Below are 21783 nucleotides of genomic sequence, written 5' to 3'. Positions count from 1 at the left end.
TGGGACGCTGACACAGCAGGACGTATAAAAACTGTCCTCATCCCACGCGGCCATCCTGATCAGGCAGCACTGACCAGGTCCCCACCCCACCCCCGTTACTACTGACAGCAAAGACATCCATGCAGAGACATTTTCCACTAGATTATCACTTTATATAGAAAAAAAAATTGTTGATCTCAAATATTTCGCGAAGTCAGATGCAAGTGGGTATTGGAAAGAATTTATTAAGGAGGTCAACAGTAATATGGTATTGCTTTGAGTGAACACAGAACAAAGGACAGATTTCATTTAATCACTGCACAAGTAAAATAATCTAATTTACACGTCTTGGAATAAATAAAGCCCACAAATAAACAAGACAGATAGGGATTATCTCAGTCTAAATGTGCAAGCTTCTGGTAGCCTTCTGTTGACAGTACTGGGAAGATTTTGCTCTTAATGAGATGCAGCTATGGAAACCCTTCAGGAAAAGAAAAGGAGAATATGCAATAATACAAGCACAAGAAACAGTGTGGAGACTTTTTTTTTTCCTTTTACGCTTTGTTTTTCATGCCCAGTGCCCTCTAATAAATTTTTGTCAATATTGATAATAAATTATGATTGTTTTAGAAAATAACTTTCTTGGATTGTTTGATTCCTCTAGTTTCGGTCAAATCATCTACTTCTCGTCTTTGGCTTTTCCTGCTTCCACACATGCATACGCATTTTTTTAAACAACATTGTTTTTGTATTGTAGTGAGCATAAAGCAATTTGTCAAGGGATAAAACTGAAGCTTGCAATGCACCGCATTGCACATTGCTTGTCCATCCAGACATTCCTCTGTGCTTTTGCATCTTTCTGTCTATTCATGCCTGAAGCAAAGACAGAAAGACCTTAAAGATCACAAGACACGATGAGAGAGAAATTCCTTTTGAAGTCAAAGCTGAAGCAGGGCCAGGATGTAATCTAAGATACAAAGTAATAACAAACTGAGTTTTTCTTTTCAAGTCAGGTGAATACAGATAAAGGAACATTTAAAGGATATTTTGAAAAGGAAGTCAGGTGAGACTTTAATCTATTTGTTATTGAAGTGGTTTTACATACAGTGAAATATTTAAATCCCTTAAAATATTTTACAGTTGGTTACAACCACAAACTTCACTCTGTTCTGCTGGGATTTTAGGTGACAGATCAACTCACAGTGGAATATAATTGTGAAGTGAAAGACAAACTATATAAGGTTTTTAAAGTTTAACACAAATAAAAATCTGATGAAAAATATTCAAGCATTTGTGTTCTGTCCCCCTTACTAGAAGTCATCTAAATAAAGAGAGTCCACCTGTGTGTAAGTTATTCTCAGTATTGTCCAGCGGTTCTGTGAAGACCTCGGAGATTTCCTAAAGAACATTAATGAACAAACAACATCATGAAGACCAAGAACACAGCAGACAGGTCAAGGAGAAAGTTGTGGACATATTGAAAGCAGAGTTAGCAGAGGGTTTACCAGAACTGTAGTCTGGCCATGGAAGAGAGGAAACATCAAAGCAATTCAACGAAAACCATAACAGTACCTGTTTGCTACAAGCCAGGGAGCACAACACACATGTGGAAAGAGAGGAGACCAAAATTTCACTTTTTTGTAAACATGCAAAATAATACACGCACCACTGTAAAACATGATGGTGACAGCATCACGCTGTAGGGATGCTTTGCTTCAGCAGGAACAAAGAAGCTGGATGGAGCTGAATACAGGGCAATCCTGGAAGCAAAGCTTTTAAAGGTCCTTCCAGCAAGGCTGTCCTAAACTAACAGCCAGTACTACAATGGAATGGTTTAGATAAAAACTAAATAATGTGTTAGAATAGTCTAGTCAAAGTCCAGTCCTAAATTACAATTAAGAATTTAAGGCGAGAACTGACTCAAGCATGAAAACCAGATATCCTTTATCTTCTACTTCACAATTATGCTCTCGTGAGTGTTGGATTTTCATATAAAAAATCTTAATAAAATACATTAAAGTAAACTTAAAAAATGTGAAAAGGTTCTAGTGTGAATACTTGCATTGTAATGTAAAACAAATAAAACATATAAAGACAAATACTGTGGCATACAGGGAGCAGCAGTTTTACCATTTGGTCCAAACCGTTGTATTAAAACCACAACAGTTCTGCCGAAAAGAAAGTTAAATGTTATGAGGATTTTTATACACAGTTTGCGTTAAAACACATATATAAAATATAATTTTAATGTATGACTGCGACATAAAATTGTATATTGAACATGTAACAGTGAACACACAACGGAGTAAATTAAGACACATGTTTTTGCAGAGGTTAATTCTGTCTCCATAAGGCATTTCAAACTGTAAAATTTGTAAATTAATTGCTGCATTTAGGCTTAGATTGAAACCAAAACAATCAGGTGTTTCAGTAACATGGTCACATCTTAGTTGATTCTTCTTTCATAGACATGCTCAAAAGAGAAATAATTTCAGAATATGAGATATTTAAACTCTTGTGTGGATTTCTGTTAAATCTGTGTAGAACGGTTAAACCTTTCCTTTTGTGTAGCTGACAGGTTAGTATCATTGGGTCATCTATGATATATTATCAGGTTGCAGCGTTTAGCAGGGCGTGTCTTCCACAGAGGGACTGATGTCTGGTAATCTGCTTCTCAGATTCCTAATTTTCCCAGCTCTGCTTGCAGTGTCCGGTTTTTCTGGATTATAGATACAAAGCTAGAGAAGACTAAAGAGTAAAAGGAACACATTGAACTTTTTCATCAGTCATCATCTCTGAAATGAGCTTGGTCTGTCAGATGCCTTGAGGATTCTGGATCTGTGGTCTTTGGATCAGAAGGTAGAAGAAGACTGCAAGGAAAAATGAAGAAGCTTTGAATGTTTTTTTTGTTTGTTTCTTTGTTTTTTGGTGCCATAAACCTGAGTTTGAGTTACAGAGAAAGTTAGGAAGGTTTTTCCAACGAAAAAGGGAATTAACAGTGTTTGCATAGATTCCCCATTGTAAAGTAAGATTTTTGGCTGATTTTGTGGCCGTCCCAGACAGCGTGTTGGTTAAAGGGACATTGTGATGTTCTCTGCTGTGGAGCAAAAAAAAACAAAGGTAAAAGTGGTGGGTTTCAACATCCGGGTCTTTCAAATGTGTCTGCGGCGATGGTGATGGTGATGATTGTGCATGTCCTCCATGGTGATTCTGCCCCAAACGCCGATCACAAACGTTTCGATCTCACACTCGTTGTCTCCCCGAGCGATGCGGAAGTATCCGTCCTCCCCCCAGTTCTTACCCCAGGAGTTGGCAGCAATCTGGAAATAAAATACAACACTCAGCAAATCAATGAACAGTTTGATTTGTAATAATCGCCCTTAAAAACATGTCTGTATAAAATATAGTTTTAATTTGTTTGCATTAGAAAGCAGTGTTATTGTGACAATGAAGAGAAAATTCAAGACTTTTCTTTATTATGAACTTCAGGAACATGAAAATCAGTGACTCTGTGTGTTTGGAAAAAAAAATCATACCCAAAATTTCTGTGGTGTCCCATTATAGTCCCTGTCCTCTCCCCACCTGTGCACAAAGCAAAATAAGAAATGAGAAACAGACAAAAATCCGGATAGACCAACACAAAGTAGAGCATATGAAAATGATGTATGGTTTTCATATAAAAATCTGAAATCTGTGGTATATATATATAAATTCAAGCCCCTTTACTATGATACCCCTAAATAAAACCTGGTATAATGAATTGCTTTCAGAAGCCACTTAAATAGTAAATAGATTCCACCTGTGTGTAATTAAATCTGAGAAAAAGAATCGCTGTTCTGTGAAGGCCTCAAATGTTTGTTAAAGAACATTATTGAACAAAAAGCACAATGAAGACCAAAGAACACAGAAGATGTTGAAGAGATGTTTAAAGCAGAGTTGGGTTTTAAAGCAACATTTTGAGCTTTAAACATCTCAAAGAGCTCTATTTTCTCCATCATCCAAAAGTCTGACATAAACTACAAACCTACCAAGGTGTTTGACAACCACCTAAACTGACCAGTCGCCAAGGACAGCAATAATTATTAAAGCAGCCAAGAAGGCCACTCTGGTACATGTGGAACAAGGTGATCTGAGGCCAAGATTAAACTTGCAACATTCAAAACGCTATGTGTGGTAAAAACAAAAAAAGAAATCTAATACTAAACATCAATCTGTACAACCCCTACCCCTCTGAAACAGGGTGGTGGCAGCATTTTGATGTGCAGATGCTTTTCTTCAGCAATGCAATGCAATGCATGACAGATTTTGAATAAAATGTAAAAAGAATGTATCATTTTCCTACTACTTTACAATAATGCTATACTTCAAGTTTTTGATTCATATAAAATCACAATAAAAAATATATTAACGTTGAAAAGTCCAAGTTGTATATGCTGTGACAGGTCTCAAACATATCCATTGCAAACATTTCTACAAGATATGACTGTCAGAGAAAAGTATATATGAACTGCAGTCAAGTGCTTTGATCTTGTCAACATCTTAAAAACCAGTTATTTATATCGCAGCCTTTTCACACCCATATGCTATTCCATCCAAAGAAAATGGAATTCCCCTTTTTGATTCGCGTTTACACCCTCAAGATATGGAAACAGGGGATAGGTTATGAGGAAATGAACGCCACCTCGGTCCACCAACACCAACATAGAACAAAACATTTAAAAATATACAAGCACAGCAAGCAAACCTTATCTTTACTTTTCGTGCTTGCCAACAGATTTGTTTTCAGGAAACCTTGGCATCGGCCCACAAATTCCCACTATGGTCCCAAGCCTGGCTGTCAGCCCCAGCAGTATCTGCTTAGCATCATCAAAACAATCTCCCAAAGCCAATTCCCATCCTGTTTTTGCACTCCAGGCCTCTCATTTCCCAAGAGACACCCGGTGCCCAATCCCTTGTTATCTTTTTATAAAAGAAGGGAACGTTGGGAAACAGAGCAGAAGGTTGGAATCTCTGCCAACAATTACCTCTTTTCTATTCACGGTTCCAGCACAGCATGGCTCCACCCTGCTCATTCTAGCTCTACTCAGCACAAAAGTTGTTGTGCTTCCATTGACTCACTGACGGCTAGAGTTTTGGCCGTCAGCATTGTGGGCTGTGCTGCTATTAACCGTTACTGTTTTATGGGTCGTGTGAGCCTACCAAACATAAGATAAGTTTCAAGTACAAACCTGCAAAGAAAAAAAAAACACTCACTGTCCTCAAATAGTAACTTCAAACCACCAACACGGCTTTTGGTTTGACCTGCTCCATCCATTCTTTTTAGGTTTTCCCGGCACTGCGGCAGTGTGCGATAAAATGTGTGACTTGTCATTGGGTTCCTAATGCCGCTGATATACAACGGATCACGCTCATGGTCAATCACTGGACAGCAGTGTGTTGATATCACATTTGGCACTGCTCAGCCCTGGACCTGCTGATGACCAGAGACCAAGGAAGCCAATACCGGGCCGGAAAACCAATAATGGAACGGGCTGAGTGGAGGGGAGCCACCCAAAGTAGACCCCATGGAAAAGGGGCATCTTTGGGTGCCCCTTTTCCATGGGGTCAACAACATGCAACAAGAAGAGTCTAAAAGAGTTTGTGAATGAGGAACAAACACACCTATACTCATGTGTTTGTTTGGGAGAGATCCCATGTGCATGCCTTCCAGCATTTTTACTGATACAGACAGAGCCAGACAGAATCAGACTACTACTTATCACTTATCAGACGCCCAAACACAAGCTCCGTTACTCACTCATGGACAATGATGGACATACCACTGTGCCTGTGCTCCCCTCATCCCTCTCTGCGTACCTCTTCTGGCCAGTTGATCCCCCTCTCTGTCCAGTGCGGTAAGGATCAGTATCCCAGACAATGCTCTGTCCACCACACTGGACCTCAATGCTTTTTTCATAAACCTTCCCAGGCCCCAGCTTAAAGGAATGCAAGGCTACATGATTTGGGCTGCAAAACACAAGGCCCCCAGCAGCCCAGCCCAACATCTCATCTGTGTATAAACCTGTGTCACTTATACATCCACCCAACTAAAACAGTTTTGAGGAACAAAAATGTCAGTAGCAGCATTCAACAAGCAAAAGAAACTATATAGAGAAGTAAATAAAATGTTGCATCTAGTTATGCAAAATTTGATTCACAAATTTCTGAAGTCAGCGCTCCAAGGGCCACCTCACAAAGACCTATACTGGACATGACAACTGTTTTTTCCTTGTGTTAAATCACTAATAAAGCAAACTGGGCTTCGCGACTCTTGTTAAATACGAGACATTGTGATCCCTGAAAGAAGCAAAATCGACTCAGCAACTTCCTGTTGGTAGATATTGTTTATAGGAAGATGCATGTTTAAATGGGTCCTTTTCATACCCCCACAATAGATACAAAATGACAAAAACAGCAAAAGTACAAACAGTACAAATGGTTAACAGTTGTTGGCAAACCAACTGGGGTTGTTTCTTACACCTCATAGGGTGCGGTCTTGATGAATAAGTGCAAAGTCTAACCAAACAGGTAAAAACAAAAGACACTGCCTCAATCATCAGGCTTAATTAGCCTGTCTGGAGATTTTTGCAGTTGTCCCTGCCGGATCGGGTCACATAGTGATAGACAAATGTTTCCAAACCTACATTCTTCAACCCCTGTGGTAGGCACTTTGCAAGCCAGTTGTTAATGTTTCTGACTTTTTCATCACATTCTAGAGATTTTATCACTCTAATGACAGATACATGTCAAAACCAGCTAGAAGAACTCCAGAGAAGATTCTTGTCAAATGTGTATGAGTAAAAGGCTTGTTGATGATATTTCACAGGTCAAAACCTTCCCTTGCCTTTTATTGTCCTCCAGACAAAACGTGCTGCAGCACGAAACAAGTACCTGTCTGTCTGGCGGGGATAGTTGTCTAAATGATAACGGGTGTTTTTTAGTCTGGATTTGAGGGGGAGAAAATAAGTGGAAACAGGACTGTCTGCGTATGGAGAGACTATGGAGGCACAATAGAACGTGAAGAGATGTGGAAGCAGAAAAGATGGAGGAATAACGAGAGAAAACGGGTTGGAGTGGGCAGTTCCAGGTGCGTTAGTCGTCTACCTGCCTGTATATTTGTGGTCAACACAGTTATAGGATGGAGGAGAGGGGAACGCTGTGAAGAGCAAATCGAGGAGTAGAGCCAGAGGTGTATCTCTAACAGCTGGAGTTTGGGTGGAAATTTTACTCACAAGAACATTTTTGGCATTGGGCAAGCACATGTGCAAATGGAGATTTGAACTGAACTCAATACAGGCAGCTACTCAATTGAAGACTAATAAATCGATTCATAAATATGTCTTTCTGCTGATAGAGCATGTATGAAATGAGGGAAAACAGACTCATTATCTATTAAAAAATGTTCATCTCCAGGCTGTAATCAGATTGTTTGATGTAAGTTTCTGTAATGTTTTTCTGCTGATAAGCCAAGAATCATCACAGTTGATATCAAAACCCACTCCTAATATCCTGTTTGTTCATGGTCAACCTAATTAGACAAAAGAAGCCAAAAATGATCTGTTGTTAATGGTTACTGTATGGCAGAAACTCACCCAAGGATCCTGACTGAGTGTGTGCCATGTTTGCGGTACTGTGGCTGTTTGGCAAAGCTGACGTCAGTGTGTTTGTAGATCCCACTCTTGTAGACAAAGAAGTCTTCGTGGACATCCATAATAGCTGTAAGAACACACAAACAGGAAGAATTAGATGGCAGATTCAAACAAACACACAGACACATACTTTCTAGAATCTATTATATTGGAGGGATAAAACCTTGTATATCTGGATTTATCTAAAACCAATTGGGCCCCCAATTCAAACACACTCATGCATCAGAGAAGGCTCTAATCTTTGTTTGTTTTGTGTTTGTGGGGGGAAGGGGTGCATGTGTGTGTGTGTGTGTGTGCATTCATCACTATGAGCTGAACACCTGACCCTAGAGATGCTTCTCTATTCAAGTACAGTAAGTACGGTATATCATGCCTTGTAAAAGTATTTATACACCTTGAGCTATTCACATTTTGCCACAAACCTTCATGTATTGTATTAGGATTCTGAGGGATAGACCAACACAAACTGCATAATTATGAAGTGGAAAGAAGTGTGCATGGTTTTGTTTTTTTCTAAATAAAATCTGAGGAGCGTGGTGTGCATTTCTATTTAGCCCCATTTACTCTCAGAAAGAAAGTTGTGGAGACGTTTACAGTTAAGTTTGGTTATAAAACAAAAACAGAAGTAGCCAAGGGACCTATAGCAGCTCTGGAGGAGCTGCAGAGATCTACAGGTCAGGTAGGATAATTGTCAACAGGACAATTATTAATTGGTGCACTCAACACCTCAACAACTCTGGCCTTTATGGAAGAATAGGGAATGAGAGGTCCCATTTGCAGTTTGCCATCAGCCATGTAGGGAACAAAGCAAACATGTAGAAGAAGGTACTTTGGTCAACTGGTCAGATGAGATGAAAATGTAACTTTTTGTCCACATCCTGCTCTTTTTGTCCAACTGCTATGTGTGGAGGAAACCTAACTCAGCACATCACCCTAAGCACACCATCTCCACAGGGATATACACTCACCGGCCACTTTATTAGGTATTAGGGTTTACAGAGAATGGTCCGAAAATATCCAGTGAACGGCAGTTCTGTGGGCGCAAATGCCTTGTTGAGAGGTCAGAGGAGAATGGCCAGACTGGTCCGAGCTGATAGAAAGGCAACAGTAACTCAAATAACCACTCGTTACAACCAACGCATGCAGAAGAGCATCTCTGAACGCACAACATGTCGAACCTTGAAGCTGATGGGATACAGCAGCAGAAGACCACACCGGGTGCCACTCCTGTCAGCTAAGAACAGGAAACTGAGGCTACAATTCACACAGGCTCACCAAAATTGGACAATAGAAGATTGGAAAAACGTTGCCTGGTCTGATGAGTCTCGATTTCTGCTGTGACATTCAGATGGTAGGGTCAGAATTAGGCGTCAACAACATGAAAGCATGGATCCATCCTGCCTTGTATCAACGGTTCAGGCTGGTGGTGGTGGTGTAATGGTGTGGGGGATATTTTCTTGGCACACTGTGGGCCCCTTAGTACCAGTTGAGCATCATGTCAACGCCACAGCCTACCTGAGTATTGTTGCTGACCATGTCCATCCCTTTATGACCACAGTGTACCCATCTTCTGATGGTTACTTCCAGCAGGATAACGTGCCATGTCATAAAGCACGAATCATCTCAGACTGGTTTCTTGAACATGACAATGAGTTCACTGGACTCAAATGGTCTCCACAGTCACCAGATCTCAATCCTATAGAGCACCTTTGGGATGTGGTGGAAAAGGAGATTCACGTCATGGATGTGCAGCTGACAAATCTGCAGCATCTGTGTGATGCTGTCATGTAAATATGGACCAAACTCTCCGAGGAATATTTCCAGTGCCTTGTTGAATCTATGCCACGAAGGATTGAGGCAGTTCTGAAGGCAAAAGGGGGTCCAACCCGGTACTAGCAACGTGTACCTAATAAAGTGGCTGGTGAGTGTAGATATTGATATTTACAGGCATTCTCTATCCAAGCTCATAGAGACATGCAGACTTGCAGCTAAAATGTTAAACTCATACTTTCATTGCACCTCACACTTTTGGACTACTTCATATTGGTATCACATAAAATGTGTAATGTGACAAAATGTCAAAACATTCCAGAGGTCTGGTTAGTGCTCAAGGCACTAAATTGAATGTTTTTAAGAATTAATGTAATGAATGCGTGGGTTCTCACCGGGTACTCCAGCTTCCTCCCACAGTCCAAAGACATGCCTGTTAGGTTAATTGGTCACTCTAAATTGCCCTTAGGTGTATGAATGAGTGTGTGTGCATGGTTGTTTGTGTGTTGCCCTGTGATGGACTGGCGACCTGTCCAGGGTGTACCCTGCCTCTCGCCCATAGACTGCTGGAGATAGGCCCCAGCTCCCCTGCGACCCACTATGGAATAAGCGGTAGAAAATGACTGACTGATGACTGACTGTAATGAATGCATTTTTAATGCCTGAGAAGACTGCATTGACTCTAAAACAAAATTGATAAATATGAAACAAAGGCACACACATATGCCTTTACAGCTTTGTGTCTTCATGGTGAAAAGTGAAATTTGATATGAGGCCAACAAGCATTCCTGCCTGTACTGCTGAACAATAAAATTACACGTGGCCGGCAGAGAATTAGAAAGGACTCACACGCACATTACACATATACTTCTACATGTGACTTCTCTATTTAAAAGTACTTGACAGTGGCCTAGATGAGCAACAGACAGTGAGGCAGCTGGTAAAGAAAAGCCGGGTCAATCCCATCTGCACAAAAGCCAATCATTTGTGACCTTGGTACTGAGGTCAGAGTTGAAACCGTGGACAACAATTACAAGGGTAAGAGGGTCAAACATGACATCCTAGGTTCAGATAGTCTGGATGAAGATGTAGGATGCCACGGCATTGTAGAAACATTTTCTTTTTTACAGAACGCTAGGAGGAAATGTTAATAAAAAATATTTGTGGTGACAATTATTGAAAATAACACAGATTTATGTAAGGAAATGGCCTTACCTTGCACAGGCCCATTATCCATGATCTCCTTCATAATCTCCTTTTCCTAAAGAACAAGATAAAAGAAACAATTTACTGGAGAAGGAGACAGGCAGATCTGATCAGAGAAACAGAGAGGAAAACAACAAATGCTTCTGGAGTAAAAACTTAGATAAAAGAAATTGAGTTATCAGGGCCTGCTGGTCTTAATGCCTTCCTTATTGACTTCAACAGCTATCAGGGAGCAGAAACAAGAGACTATAATGATTTTCAAAAGCATTAGCCGCCATTTAACACTGACAGATGCTGCCAGATAAAACCCAATGCTGGCTGCAGGTCAGTGGAGACGAAACATTGAATCTTTTATAGTCAAAATCAAAGAGGTTTGTTATTGTTTTATGACCCATTAATTATTTTGTGTAACTGCACTGCTTTAATGACATAATTAACGCTCACTCCTATGTAAAGTCATTTATATTTCGATTTGCTAAAGTTCTTACAGCAGTTAAGGACAGGACACACAAAACATTAGGGTAATGTCATAAAAAGTAAACACAAATCTAATTTCCAATAAATCTCAAAGCCTTTATATGACAATAAAAAATCATTTCATACAAGGATTTCTAAAGTGGGCACTGTAAGCTGGTGTTGTATTCTCAGTAATTTATTTATCAATATATTTCAAGTTAAATAAATCTAATTCATAACAATTAATGATATTATAATTCCATAAAGCTGGTACAGATAAAGCACATACAGTTTCCAGCACATTTATCAGCAGCAATATAAGGTTGTGTTTAAGGCTATTTAATAAATGAATTCTCTCACGTACAAGCATAATCTCACACTGAACGTTTTTTAAATGTGTCCTTTAATTTGAGTGCATTTATTCAGCAGGGGGGAAAAAACCATGTTAAGAAGCCTTTTAGCGAAATTCCTGATTTGAGAGTTATTGTGTCTAGGAATGATTCAATTTTAATTCATGATTTCTTGTTTCTTTTGGGTAAAATATGACATGACACACAGGGCCAAACTCTCTTATGCCACTCTTCAAGATGGGAAAGACAGGAAAACTGGCCATTCAGGCAAGGCAGATGTGTTTTGACCTTCATAAGTCAAAAAATGTCCACATGAAAGCAGCTACTCAGTAAACCTGCTCATATGAAATTTATTTATTTGTAAATTTATTTACTTTATGATATGCTGTGATAAATAAATTGTTATATATATTTTTTTGATAGTGCTACACATTTCTATCATATATGCCACTGATTTACATACAATTATTATTATAATACATTCAACATAATGCTGCAAACTGTGATGTATGCTAAAGATGAAAAAAACAAGCAATACATCAGGTAGGTAGTGTCTACTACGTAATCAAATGTGGTAAACTGATGCATTTCTTGTGTTTTCTGAGTAATGATGGTAAATTAAATGCGCAAAATCTTGTTTTTAATCTCAACTTGTTTGTGGAGCTATGCACATGAATATGCATGATGGTAGATGGTTGCTCTGTGAACAGTTGTTGATCTGTTTGGGGTTTATGAGACATTTCTGTGGTTGAGCAATTCTTACGTTGGATGAGAGCCTGTAGGGTGGTGTGGACTGGTAGATGTCATTGTGATAGTTCTGTGTGTTGGGGCAACGCTGTGTCGCTTGCCTCTTGCCCCGCCCTACTGAACGGCTCTGCATCATGCAGCGACCCATCTCTGCTGGGGTTTGCTGCGGAGGTTGGTATGGATAACAGTCCTCTGTCACAACTCTTTAATGAAAAAACAAACATTTCAACCTTTTATATACATAAAGGTTTGTTTATTTTCAGGGTGAAATGCAAAGTTCTTACCCACGGCGCCGGAGGTACCACCAGGCTCCATCTACCCGCCCTCCTGCACAGCCTCCTTGGTTGCGAGTGTCACAGGAGATAAGATTTTGGGGCGAAAGCTGAGGAGTCATATGACCCATGGACTGAATGGAGATTCGGTCTGATGCCACAGCTAGTAAAAAGAAGCAGAGACTAAACATTGTGCATGTTCTTGCTTGTATCTCTTCCTCTCCTTCAATACCTTTAAAAAAGTATTCATACGTCTTTATGTGATAAAACAAAACAAAAAGGTGCATAATTGTGAAGTGAAAGGAAAAGGTCTCAAGGTTTTACATTTTATTTCTAATAAAAGCAAATTATAAAGTGTGACATGCAATTTTATTCAAGCCTTTTTTTTTTTTTTTTTCTGGAATGCTGGAGAGATCCCACCTGAGGTGCATATCTCTACAGCTCCTCCAGAGTTACCATGGGAACCTTAGCTGCTTGTCTGATTAATGCTTCCCTTGCATGGACTGTCAGTTGAGGTGGATGGCCATATTTAATAGCTTTGCAGTTCTCTATTCATTATCTAATGATGGATTAAACAGTGAGCGTGTGAGATGTTCAAGGCTCAGGATTTTGTTTTATAACCTAACCCTGCAATAAAATTATCCAAAACGTTCTCCCTGACCCATCTGCTGTGTTCCTTGGTCTTCATGATAGTGTTTGTTCCCTAATGTTCTCTAACAAGAACAGCTGGATTTATACTAGGATTAGGGAACCCACCTGCAGTTGAAAAAGCCCATGAGGCGGCACAGTTGCCCTGATCCAGCGGTTCGTGAATCTTCCCCGGCCACTTCTCCACTGAGTTGAAGTGTGGTGGTAGACGATCATTCTGAGGATCCATGTTCATCTGTAAGAAACAGAATGAAACACAATTTAACTAATTCTGGTGTTGATCAGTAAATTAGTGATTTCATAAAATCTTGTAAAATGTTTTTGTATGTTTTTCTTCTAATAGGAAATGTATACACTGTGCATTGCTTTAGTCACTGTTGACTATGAGCTTTCAAACACTTGTTCTCAGGTCAGTATGTTTGTCTAAGCAGAAAAGGCTGCCTAACAATAATAGTTCTTAATGTTAATATATAGCCTAAAAATGAATGAATCATCATTCAGGCTTATGTTACTCCCCGATGAGGAATGTGCAGAGAAGTCTGGTGAGGCCAGAACAGTTACATATCTTACAATTGTCCTCTATAAAAAGAGCAATTAAAATTCTTGCAGAGAGCTCTGTCTGACAAGTTTGGATCCCAGCAAGATTACATAAGTCTGCTAATCAACTCTACAGTGTAAGAGGCTTCTGCATATAATTAGGACCATTTAGATCTGGGTCACACAAGAACCTCTGATCCCAATCCTTCCTTTAAACCTGTTGGTCTGTATGGTATCTGTGTAAATGTGAATGCATTTCCAGGCTTACATTCAGTCACAGATAATACTCAGATGCCAGACTTGTTCCCTCTCACTTTGCACTTGAGACTGGATGCTCGCCCAGTCCGCCAAAGGTTTGTAATAACGGAGTAGACACTTCTAACTGACTTCCCTCTGTCTCACAAAGACTTCGATTACCTGCACCACATTCCACTGATTAATGATGGGGTATTCAGAGCAAACACAGCCACCTTATACGTAACTAAGGAATGCTGTTCTCAGGTTTGTAGTTGTGCAGGGTCAAAGTCCAAAAAGCAGCCATCCAGACGAAAGAGACAAATTGTGCAAGAATATGTTGGCAGGTGTTTGTGTTAGTGGTTCTCATGTAAGTCATGTAATCCCAGTGTCCCAGACTGTAAAATGTTGAGGGTTGGGTCAGGGATGTCTGAACGGGTTGTGATGCTGGTAGTGGCACAGGTAGGGACATGCCAACAGCGAAAGAAGGAGTCTGTTTGGGTGGGGATGGATGGAAGGTGTGAACTAAACAGGGAGTTGTTCTTTATCTTGCCTCCATCATCTTCAACGTTTGATGTTTTGTTTCGGTCTTATGTTATCTGTCTGGGTAGAATGTAAACAAAAGATGGAGCCAACAAGGGAAGGGCCTCTATTGCATACCAACAAACCCCCATAATTAGGTAAACATTTTTTTGAAATCAGGGCTCATTCATAAAAGGGAGCTTGCAAAGAAGCAAAAGACCCAACTGAGTGGCACATTCCGACCTGTTGTTTATATCTAGACACCCAGCTCCACTAAACCCCTCCTGCAGCATTCTCTGAACATGTTTGCATGCTTTGAATTCATTTTCAATATGACATTTCCATTTTCTAATTGGATTTTGCATCTTTTTAACCTAGATGGAATAATAATGAGCATGATTAAATAGATTAAAGAATGCTTGAAATACTTCAATAAGTCCACAAAATAAAATGTGTCACAACCAGAGGTGTGTTGATTAGTTATATTTCTGTGACTTACACAGATGGAACCTGTGGCTTCTTTCTCTGTTTTAAAGATTTGCGGTTTATAAAGAACCATTTAATAAAGGTATTGAATTATTACATTAAAAAGCATTTGTACAATGCGTTGCAATAGTGTTAACCTTTTCCCGTTTTTCATGTTGCAGCTATAAACCTGAAGATGTTTTATTTGATTTTATGTGAGAGACCAACACAAAGTAATGCAAGTGGAAGGAAATTGATACATAGTTCTCAAACTTGTTTTGTAAAAAAAATCAGAGAGGTCTAGACCTAAACCTAACAAGACATGGACATCCGCGCAAGTAGAGCATCCAAGCAACCCATGGTAACTCTGGATGAGCTGCAGAGATTCACAGCTCAGGTGAGAGAATCTGTTGCCAGGACAACTATTGTTTGTGTAATTCACAAATGAAGCGTTAATGAAACTGTGGACAGAAGAAAGCAATTGCTAAAAGAAAGTCATAAGAAATCCTGTTTGTAGTTTGCCACATCCATAGGGTAAACAACAAGTATGTGGAAGAAAGTTCTCTGTTGAAAGAAGAAAAAATGAGTTTTTTGGCCTACATGCAAGACATTAATTTGACAGAAAACTAACACCCTGAACATACTATTTTCACAATCAAGCATGATGGTAGCAGCATCATGCTATGGGGATGCGTTTCTTCAGCAGGAACAAGGATGTTTGTTGATGGGAAATGGATGGAGCAAACAATATAGCAATGTTATAAGAAAACCTGTTAGAGGCTGTGAAGGACTTGAGACTGGGGTACAAGTTCAGCTTCTGGCAAGAAAACAACTGTAGACAGACAATTAGAACACTATGGCTAGATCAAATTACATCCATGTGTGTGAATAGCCCAGAAAAAATATGGAAACGAGACTCTGACACAATGTGAAAACTAATGTTCACAGACGTTCTCCTTCCATTGTGACAGAGCTTGAATTATTTGGCAAAAACCTTTATCTCTTAATGTGCAAAGAGGGACATAGAGATGTACCCCAAAGACTCACAGGTGTAATTACAACTAAAGGTGGTCCTACCATAGGATTTACTCAAGGAAGCTGAATACGAATTCAAAACACGCTTTTCAGATTTCTCAAAAGAAATATCCCTTCCTTCCTCTTCACATATATTCACTACATTTTGTGTTGCTCCATTGCATGTAATAATAATAAAATATATTGAAATTTGTGCCTGTAACATGACAAAATGTGACATGGTCAAGGCAGTTTTAGTTGGATCCCTCTGAGCCCTCTACTTATTTACGGGAATGAACATTGGATCTACCTGAATTTCATTCATGTTCATAATAGTGCTGGAAGGTCTCTGTGTGCCTAGTCTGAAGCGGATGCCTTCATCCAAGGTCATGCCAAAGAACTGACTGTAGTTGGCAGCTTTCCATCTGAAAACAGAAAGAATAAGAAAAAAAAAACCTTTGCAACATGTCTTCAACATCAGTCTTCAAAAAGCCTCAACACTAAAAAAGCCATTAAGTGGTGTAACTACATGATTGCTTGTCTCTGTGTTTGTTTTATACCCGTAGTTTCCTCTGTTGACGGCATGGATGACGTCAGGTTCAATCAGACAGGCATTCTGCTCGCACTCCCAGCGTCCAGAGGACCCACATGTACTGCAAGACAGGAAAACAGAAAGTAGTGGGTTATCAAAGCCTGACAGCAGCTGCATAGGGTCAATAACCACATTTATACTAAAGGCAATAAAATCAACTTCAATAGAAAGACCCAATGAGAGACCAGTGCAGAGGCCCAGTGGAATTCCCTAATAGGAAATTAATCAAGAGAGGAATGCAAGAGGAAGAAACTGGGTAAAAGATGGAAAGATTTTGGGAAACATTCAGATGAATAAACCCTGTCCATTTTTAGTCACAAGACCGCAAGATAAGGCAACAGGATATTAATGATGACACACAGAGACTTTTATTACCGTGATGCTTTGAAGTAATTTACTTCCTGATGACTCACTCTGGAGGAGTCTGCCTGCATATGCTTGTGTAGTTTGACAAGTGACAGAGCACAGCACTTTATATTAAGATATTTTGGATTATCTTAACAAAATGGAAGTCTTTACACAACTTGAGCCCAGAAACATGTTATTTTATCATTTTTTCTTAATGTGAGGACACAATAAATGCTGCAGGACTGTTCACGAAGATTGTGCAAAACTGAATCAGACAGCTGACTCACACAGCAAGTCATTGGAAAATACATGGCTTTAGTTTTTCCTTTGTTCTTTTATGCTTCAAGGTGTATGATTGAAAGCTTTTTCTAAGAGCTAAAGTTGAGGTTAAACAGCGTGATGGAACGTGCAGTTAAGCACAAAATTATTCACACCCCTGGTGAATTTATGGTATTTAAAAAACTTTTCATTAAGGTTAGAATTTCTGATAGGAAATGAAACAGGTAGCTTTCAGAAGATAATAAAACAATATATAGAAGTATCAACTTTGAAAGAAAAACTGTTCTTTTGATATAATTTATTTTAAAAAATGTCATGCAGAAAATTATTTATACCCTCCCCTATAATCAATGGAAAATTTTGGCATTAAAACAATGGAACCCTTCCTTAAATGTCTGACCAGTTTTTGTATGGTTCCACTGGTATGTTAATGATTTATCTTTGAGGTTGGAAATCCTTCTTGCTTTCACCTAATCGGTTTCAAGTTGGGACTCTAACTGGGCCACAAAACATTTCTTCCAGTCACGAGCAATACGGTAGTAGAATCAAAAGATTACTTTAAACCCCAACATGCCAGTAGTATAAATAATTGTGTTGTAAAAACATCAGTAGATCTGTTGATGTCCTGATTATTGCTCAGCCAAAAGCCCAATCTGTGACATGGCAATATTTGCATGTAAAATAAGTAACTTTGTTTAATTTGCTCAGAATCTATATTAATGTCAGGTGGGAATGGTCATCCTTGCATCAGTAGTAGCCAGGATGTGTGTAAACCCCTTATACACTATTGTTGTGAATTTCCCTAAATATCACCACAGAGCCAAGATGGCATATGTGTACCACCAATGCATGTTAATGCATATTCGATACATAACAAGGTTAATTTTGTCACCATCTAGTGGTTGGAGTTTTGCCGAATTGTGGAATTTAGCTATTTTGGATACTAAATAGCTAAAGTCACACCTATAACAGTCTCTACCTAATTTAGAAGCTGTTTGAGATCAAAGATAAAAAAAAACTTTTTTCGCAATGTAAATAAATAAGGGCTTAATGCAATGTCTGAGAGATACATCCCCTCTAATTCTTTATTCTGATCATATAGACAAACTCTTTGTTTAAAGAATATAAAATAGGCAACACTCCAAAAATTGCGACAGTTATTGTACATTTACCTTCATTAAGGTAGATATCCTAACTATCTGTTCATATCAGTTTGGCTTTATATTAAATACACACTTATTTCTCTGTGCTCAGAAACATCATAACTGCAGAAATATTTGACAAGTAAATATTTTTTATTGAAAAAAAACACCCTTTAAAAGAACCATGTGCTGGAGGAGATAAACTATCAGGACTCAAAAAAGCAGCACATCTGCACAGTAATAATGAGCTTGATGACAGAGTTATGGAGATAAAGTTTGACTTTGAAATAAAATATGAGCACTGAGATGAGACTGGGAGGCCATATTTACCATTTAAGGTCACAATACCTATTAAAAACAGAACAAGCAAGATGACATGCTGCAAACTGTCTCGCCACCCTGATCAGCATCACTGGTGTGTGTTTAGGTATCTGTTATTTGCTTAAGCTTTGAAATCATTACTGCCTTTGGCTGCTGTCTAGTCAGATGCACATGGAGCCAAATCAAAGTGCAAATATTTGGTTCTTCAGACACTTTCATCAGAAAGTGCAATGTTTCACATCATTCTGGGCAGTTATGGTGCTTTCACAGAGGAAACATCTCAGAAACATATCAGACAGGCAATACCAGTTAATACCAGTAGCTACATGTTGGAGAAACTGATTTAAGTTTTAAGTGGCTTGACTGCTGCTAAGGAGAGAGTTTGGAAGGAGCCAGCTGAGAGTTAGCTGTCAACCCTAAGAGGAAGCTGTGATCTCCGTCCTGCAGTGCTAAAAGAACACACGTTTAGCAAATTAAGTGGAGGGAGTGGGAGTAGGGAAAGGGGGTGTTAGTTTCCCCCCTTTGTCATTGTTGTGGCGTAACTTTTAAAGAGGCCATGTGCATGGCCTTAGTGAGCATGTGTGGGAGCTTATGCACCTATAAGAATCTTCGCTTGATGGGAAAATAGGGTTTGAAATGTGTTAAGCATTGCGTTTTCTGTTAACCAGCTTGGGTTTAGCTTGGTGTTCTAATCCATCTGTGTTTGTTTGTCTTTTTTGAGTCGCCAAAATACTGCACAAGCGCAATCTAAAGAATTGAAAAAATGAAAATAAACTGAACTATAAAAAGGAAAACACTATTACAATTTTTCAAAACACATATTTATAAAGCAAAGGGCCTTTAGATATTTCACAGAACTAGGATATGTTTTCCCCTTCCCAACGCTGCAAAGAAAAAAGAAAAGTAATTATTTTCTTGCAGGTTGGTTTGGAAATTGACATGCCAAACTTTTTTCTCATGTGGTATCTGACCGCTATTGTGTGAAGGGTCAGAAATTAGGGTCAGAAAATTAGGGTTAGAAAATGTGCTATTGTGCCACTGATTTAATGATGTCAGTTAGGTAGATATGTAAAGCTAATCTGTGTCTGACACTGCAAGGAAACCAGTCCCACCATGCAGTTTGCCTTAACTGCCAGGTAAACTGCACACCCAAAACAGAGTTGTTTCACAAAAATATTTTCTCCGATCATATGAATGTTTTTATGAATACCTTTTTACATTCTGTTCTTCTTATAATGTAATTCTGTTTTTTGACATTGTGTTTTATAACAAGTTGGTGTCTTTGGTTTTGTTTCACTGTTGTTGCATTTCAGTGTTCCCATAAAAGCTGTGCTATTGTATCCTAAATACTCAATGAGATGAATGCAGCTAATCCTGAAAGCTTGGATAAGAGGGGTAAGAATGGTTTGTTTACAAAATGCTATGACTAAAATTATAGTGTGTTCCTATAATAAAAACAAAATATCACACTGACAATCAAAAAAAACCATGAACTGACCAGGCCAGTGGACCATGTCTATGTCCAAAACAGGTCATACTGAGCACATGTTTTAACGCACGCTTTAACTTGGCATGAATGTGAGAAACACAAGTCAAAGTCAGGGGAGGAATTTAGCTGCTTCTTTTTGACTTCACTCTCCAGATCTGCTGCTCTTTACCCAGACTGCTTGCCATTCAAAAAAACATAGCCACATGAACTGTGTAGTCAGTCAGTGTTTGCCTTAAGTTCGAGTTTAATTCCACATCAGGGTCAGACAATGAGGGAACGACGTATAAACACGTCCTTCAGGAATAGCGAACAGGAATAGCAAATCAACACTACCAAGAAGATTCACACAGAAATTTACTCAAGGAGTCAAAACAAGAACCATGCAGCTTTGTCTTACTGGATCCAGGATTAGTTTTATCTTCTGAAGTTAAGTGCATTTTTATCTACATCAAAGAAGGAGCTAAACAGGAAAACTGCCTCAAATACGATCAAATTGACTATGTAACTCAAAGGGCAACATGAAACAGCTGTCTATAAATATAATTTTGCTATTACAAGATATGGGGAAATTTTTGGGCCTTGTTTTGTTTTAGTCTGAGTTAAGTTGTTGCTATTTTAGTCCTGCAGATACAGACTGAACTGTGCTTTGATGGAAGCCCATTAGAGTAAATCATTTAATCAGTGAAAGCTGTTCATGACATGCTGCATATTGCTTGAAATCAGCACAGTCATCATGGTGGTCTTAGCTATTTCACAGGCACTTTCCTGTTTAGCATTTTAATATGCTAATATGAGCTACAGTGGATAAAATGAGTACTGAACAAATCAATGTGAATATATTTATAATATATTCACACTAGATGTCATTGCCAGCCCAAGAAATCCACACATACCAAGAAATCAAAAAGAACTGGTCAATTAAGTTATTTATAGGGAATTAGTATGGTGCCCATGCAGAAAAATATATGCAAAAAGGCACAGAAAGCCAAGAAATCAGCTGAAATCTGTTAGTATTACGAAAGCTTATAAAAAGGTTTCTCATTACCAAAGTACTGCATGCAGTGATATGATAAAAGTAAAAAGAAACTTTACAAAAAAAGCCTTATTGTCATAATCTGGAGATGGACCATGATTTCACTATAAACCAGCAACAGGCCAGGTGCCCTTCATAAGTTTTATGACAGAGGAGTCAAAGAAATGCTCAAAAGAGTTGTCCATGAGCCAAGGAGCACTCTTAGATAGTTTCATAAAGTCAGTGTTAGAGCACTCTAACTGCACAAGACTCCACTGCTGAAATAAAAGCATGCTGACGCTTATTTAAAATTTGCTGATCAAGATTAGTCAGTTATATAATGGGAGAATATAGTCTGGTCAAATGAGACCAAAGCTGAACTCTTTGGATGTCATTGTACACACTATGTTTGGAGAAAGAATGATTCTGCACATCACCCCAAAAACATCATGCCAAAAGTAAAGGTTGCAGGTGGGCAGATCATGGTGCAGACTGTCTTACATCACATGGTACTAGCAGACTTCATATCACTGAAGCAAGGATGAATCGAAAAATGTACTGGGGCATTCTTAATATGAAACTGAAGATTAAATGTTTGGATTTCCAGGCAAGACAATAGTTCCAAACACACAGCCAGGGACACTCTTTAAGTGGTTTCAGAAGAGGAAAGTAAAACTGCTAGAATGGCCCAGTCAATCATCTGACCCCGATT

The 21783-nt window shown here is 38.9% G+C and overlaps 1 protein-coding gene across 3 annotated transcripts in view; it reads right to left on the bottom strand.

Moving 5' to 3' along the window:
* Window positions 1-204: 204 nt before the first annotated feature.
* The window catches only part of tinagl1 (tubulointerstitial nephritis antigen-like 1), a 36091-nt gene continuing 14512 nt past the window's right edge, over window positions 205-21783 (bottom strand). For all 3 annotated transcript variants that reach the window (XM_047383862.1, XM_047383865.1, XM_047383863.1), the window contains exons 4-12: window positions 16449-16541; window positions 16199-16313; window positions 13225-13351; window positions 12481-12631; window positions 12213-12399; window positions 10653-10698; window positions 7611-7734; window positions 3516-3561; window positions 205-3299 (exon numbers count right to left, since the gene is read on the bottom strand). In XM_047383862.1, the coding sequence (XP_047239818.1) occupies window positions 3132-3299; window positions 3516-3561; window positions 7611-7734; window positions 10653-10698; window positions 12213-12399; window positions 12481-12631; window positions 13225-13351; window positions 16199-16313; window positions 16449-16541 (1057 nt within the window). In that variant the 3' untranslated portion in view covers window positions 205-3131. The remainder of the gene's footprint in view (window positions 3300-3515; window positions 3562-7610; window positions 7735-10652; window positions 10699-12212; window positions 12400-12480; window positions 12632-13224; window positions 13352-16198; window positions 16314-16448; window positions 16542-21783) is intronic.

The sequence above is a fragment of the Girardinichthys multiradiatus genome, chromosome 13 (assembly GCF_021462225.1).
Source record: "Girardinichthys multiradiatus isolate DD_20200921_A chromosome 13, DD_fGirMul_XY1, whole genome shotgun sequence".
NCBI classification, from domain to species: domain Eukaryota; kingdom Metazoa; phylum Chordata; class Actinopteri; order Cyprinodontiformes; family Goodeidae; genus Girardinichthys; species Girardinichthys multiradiatus.
This window is presented reverse-complemented; position numbering and strand designations above follow the sequence as displayed.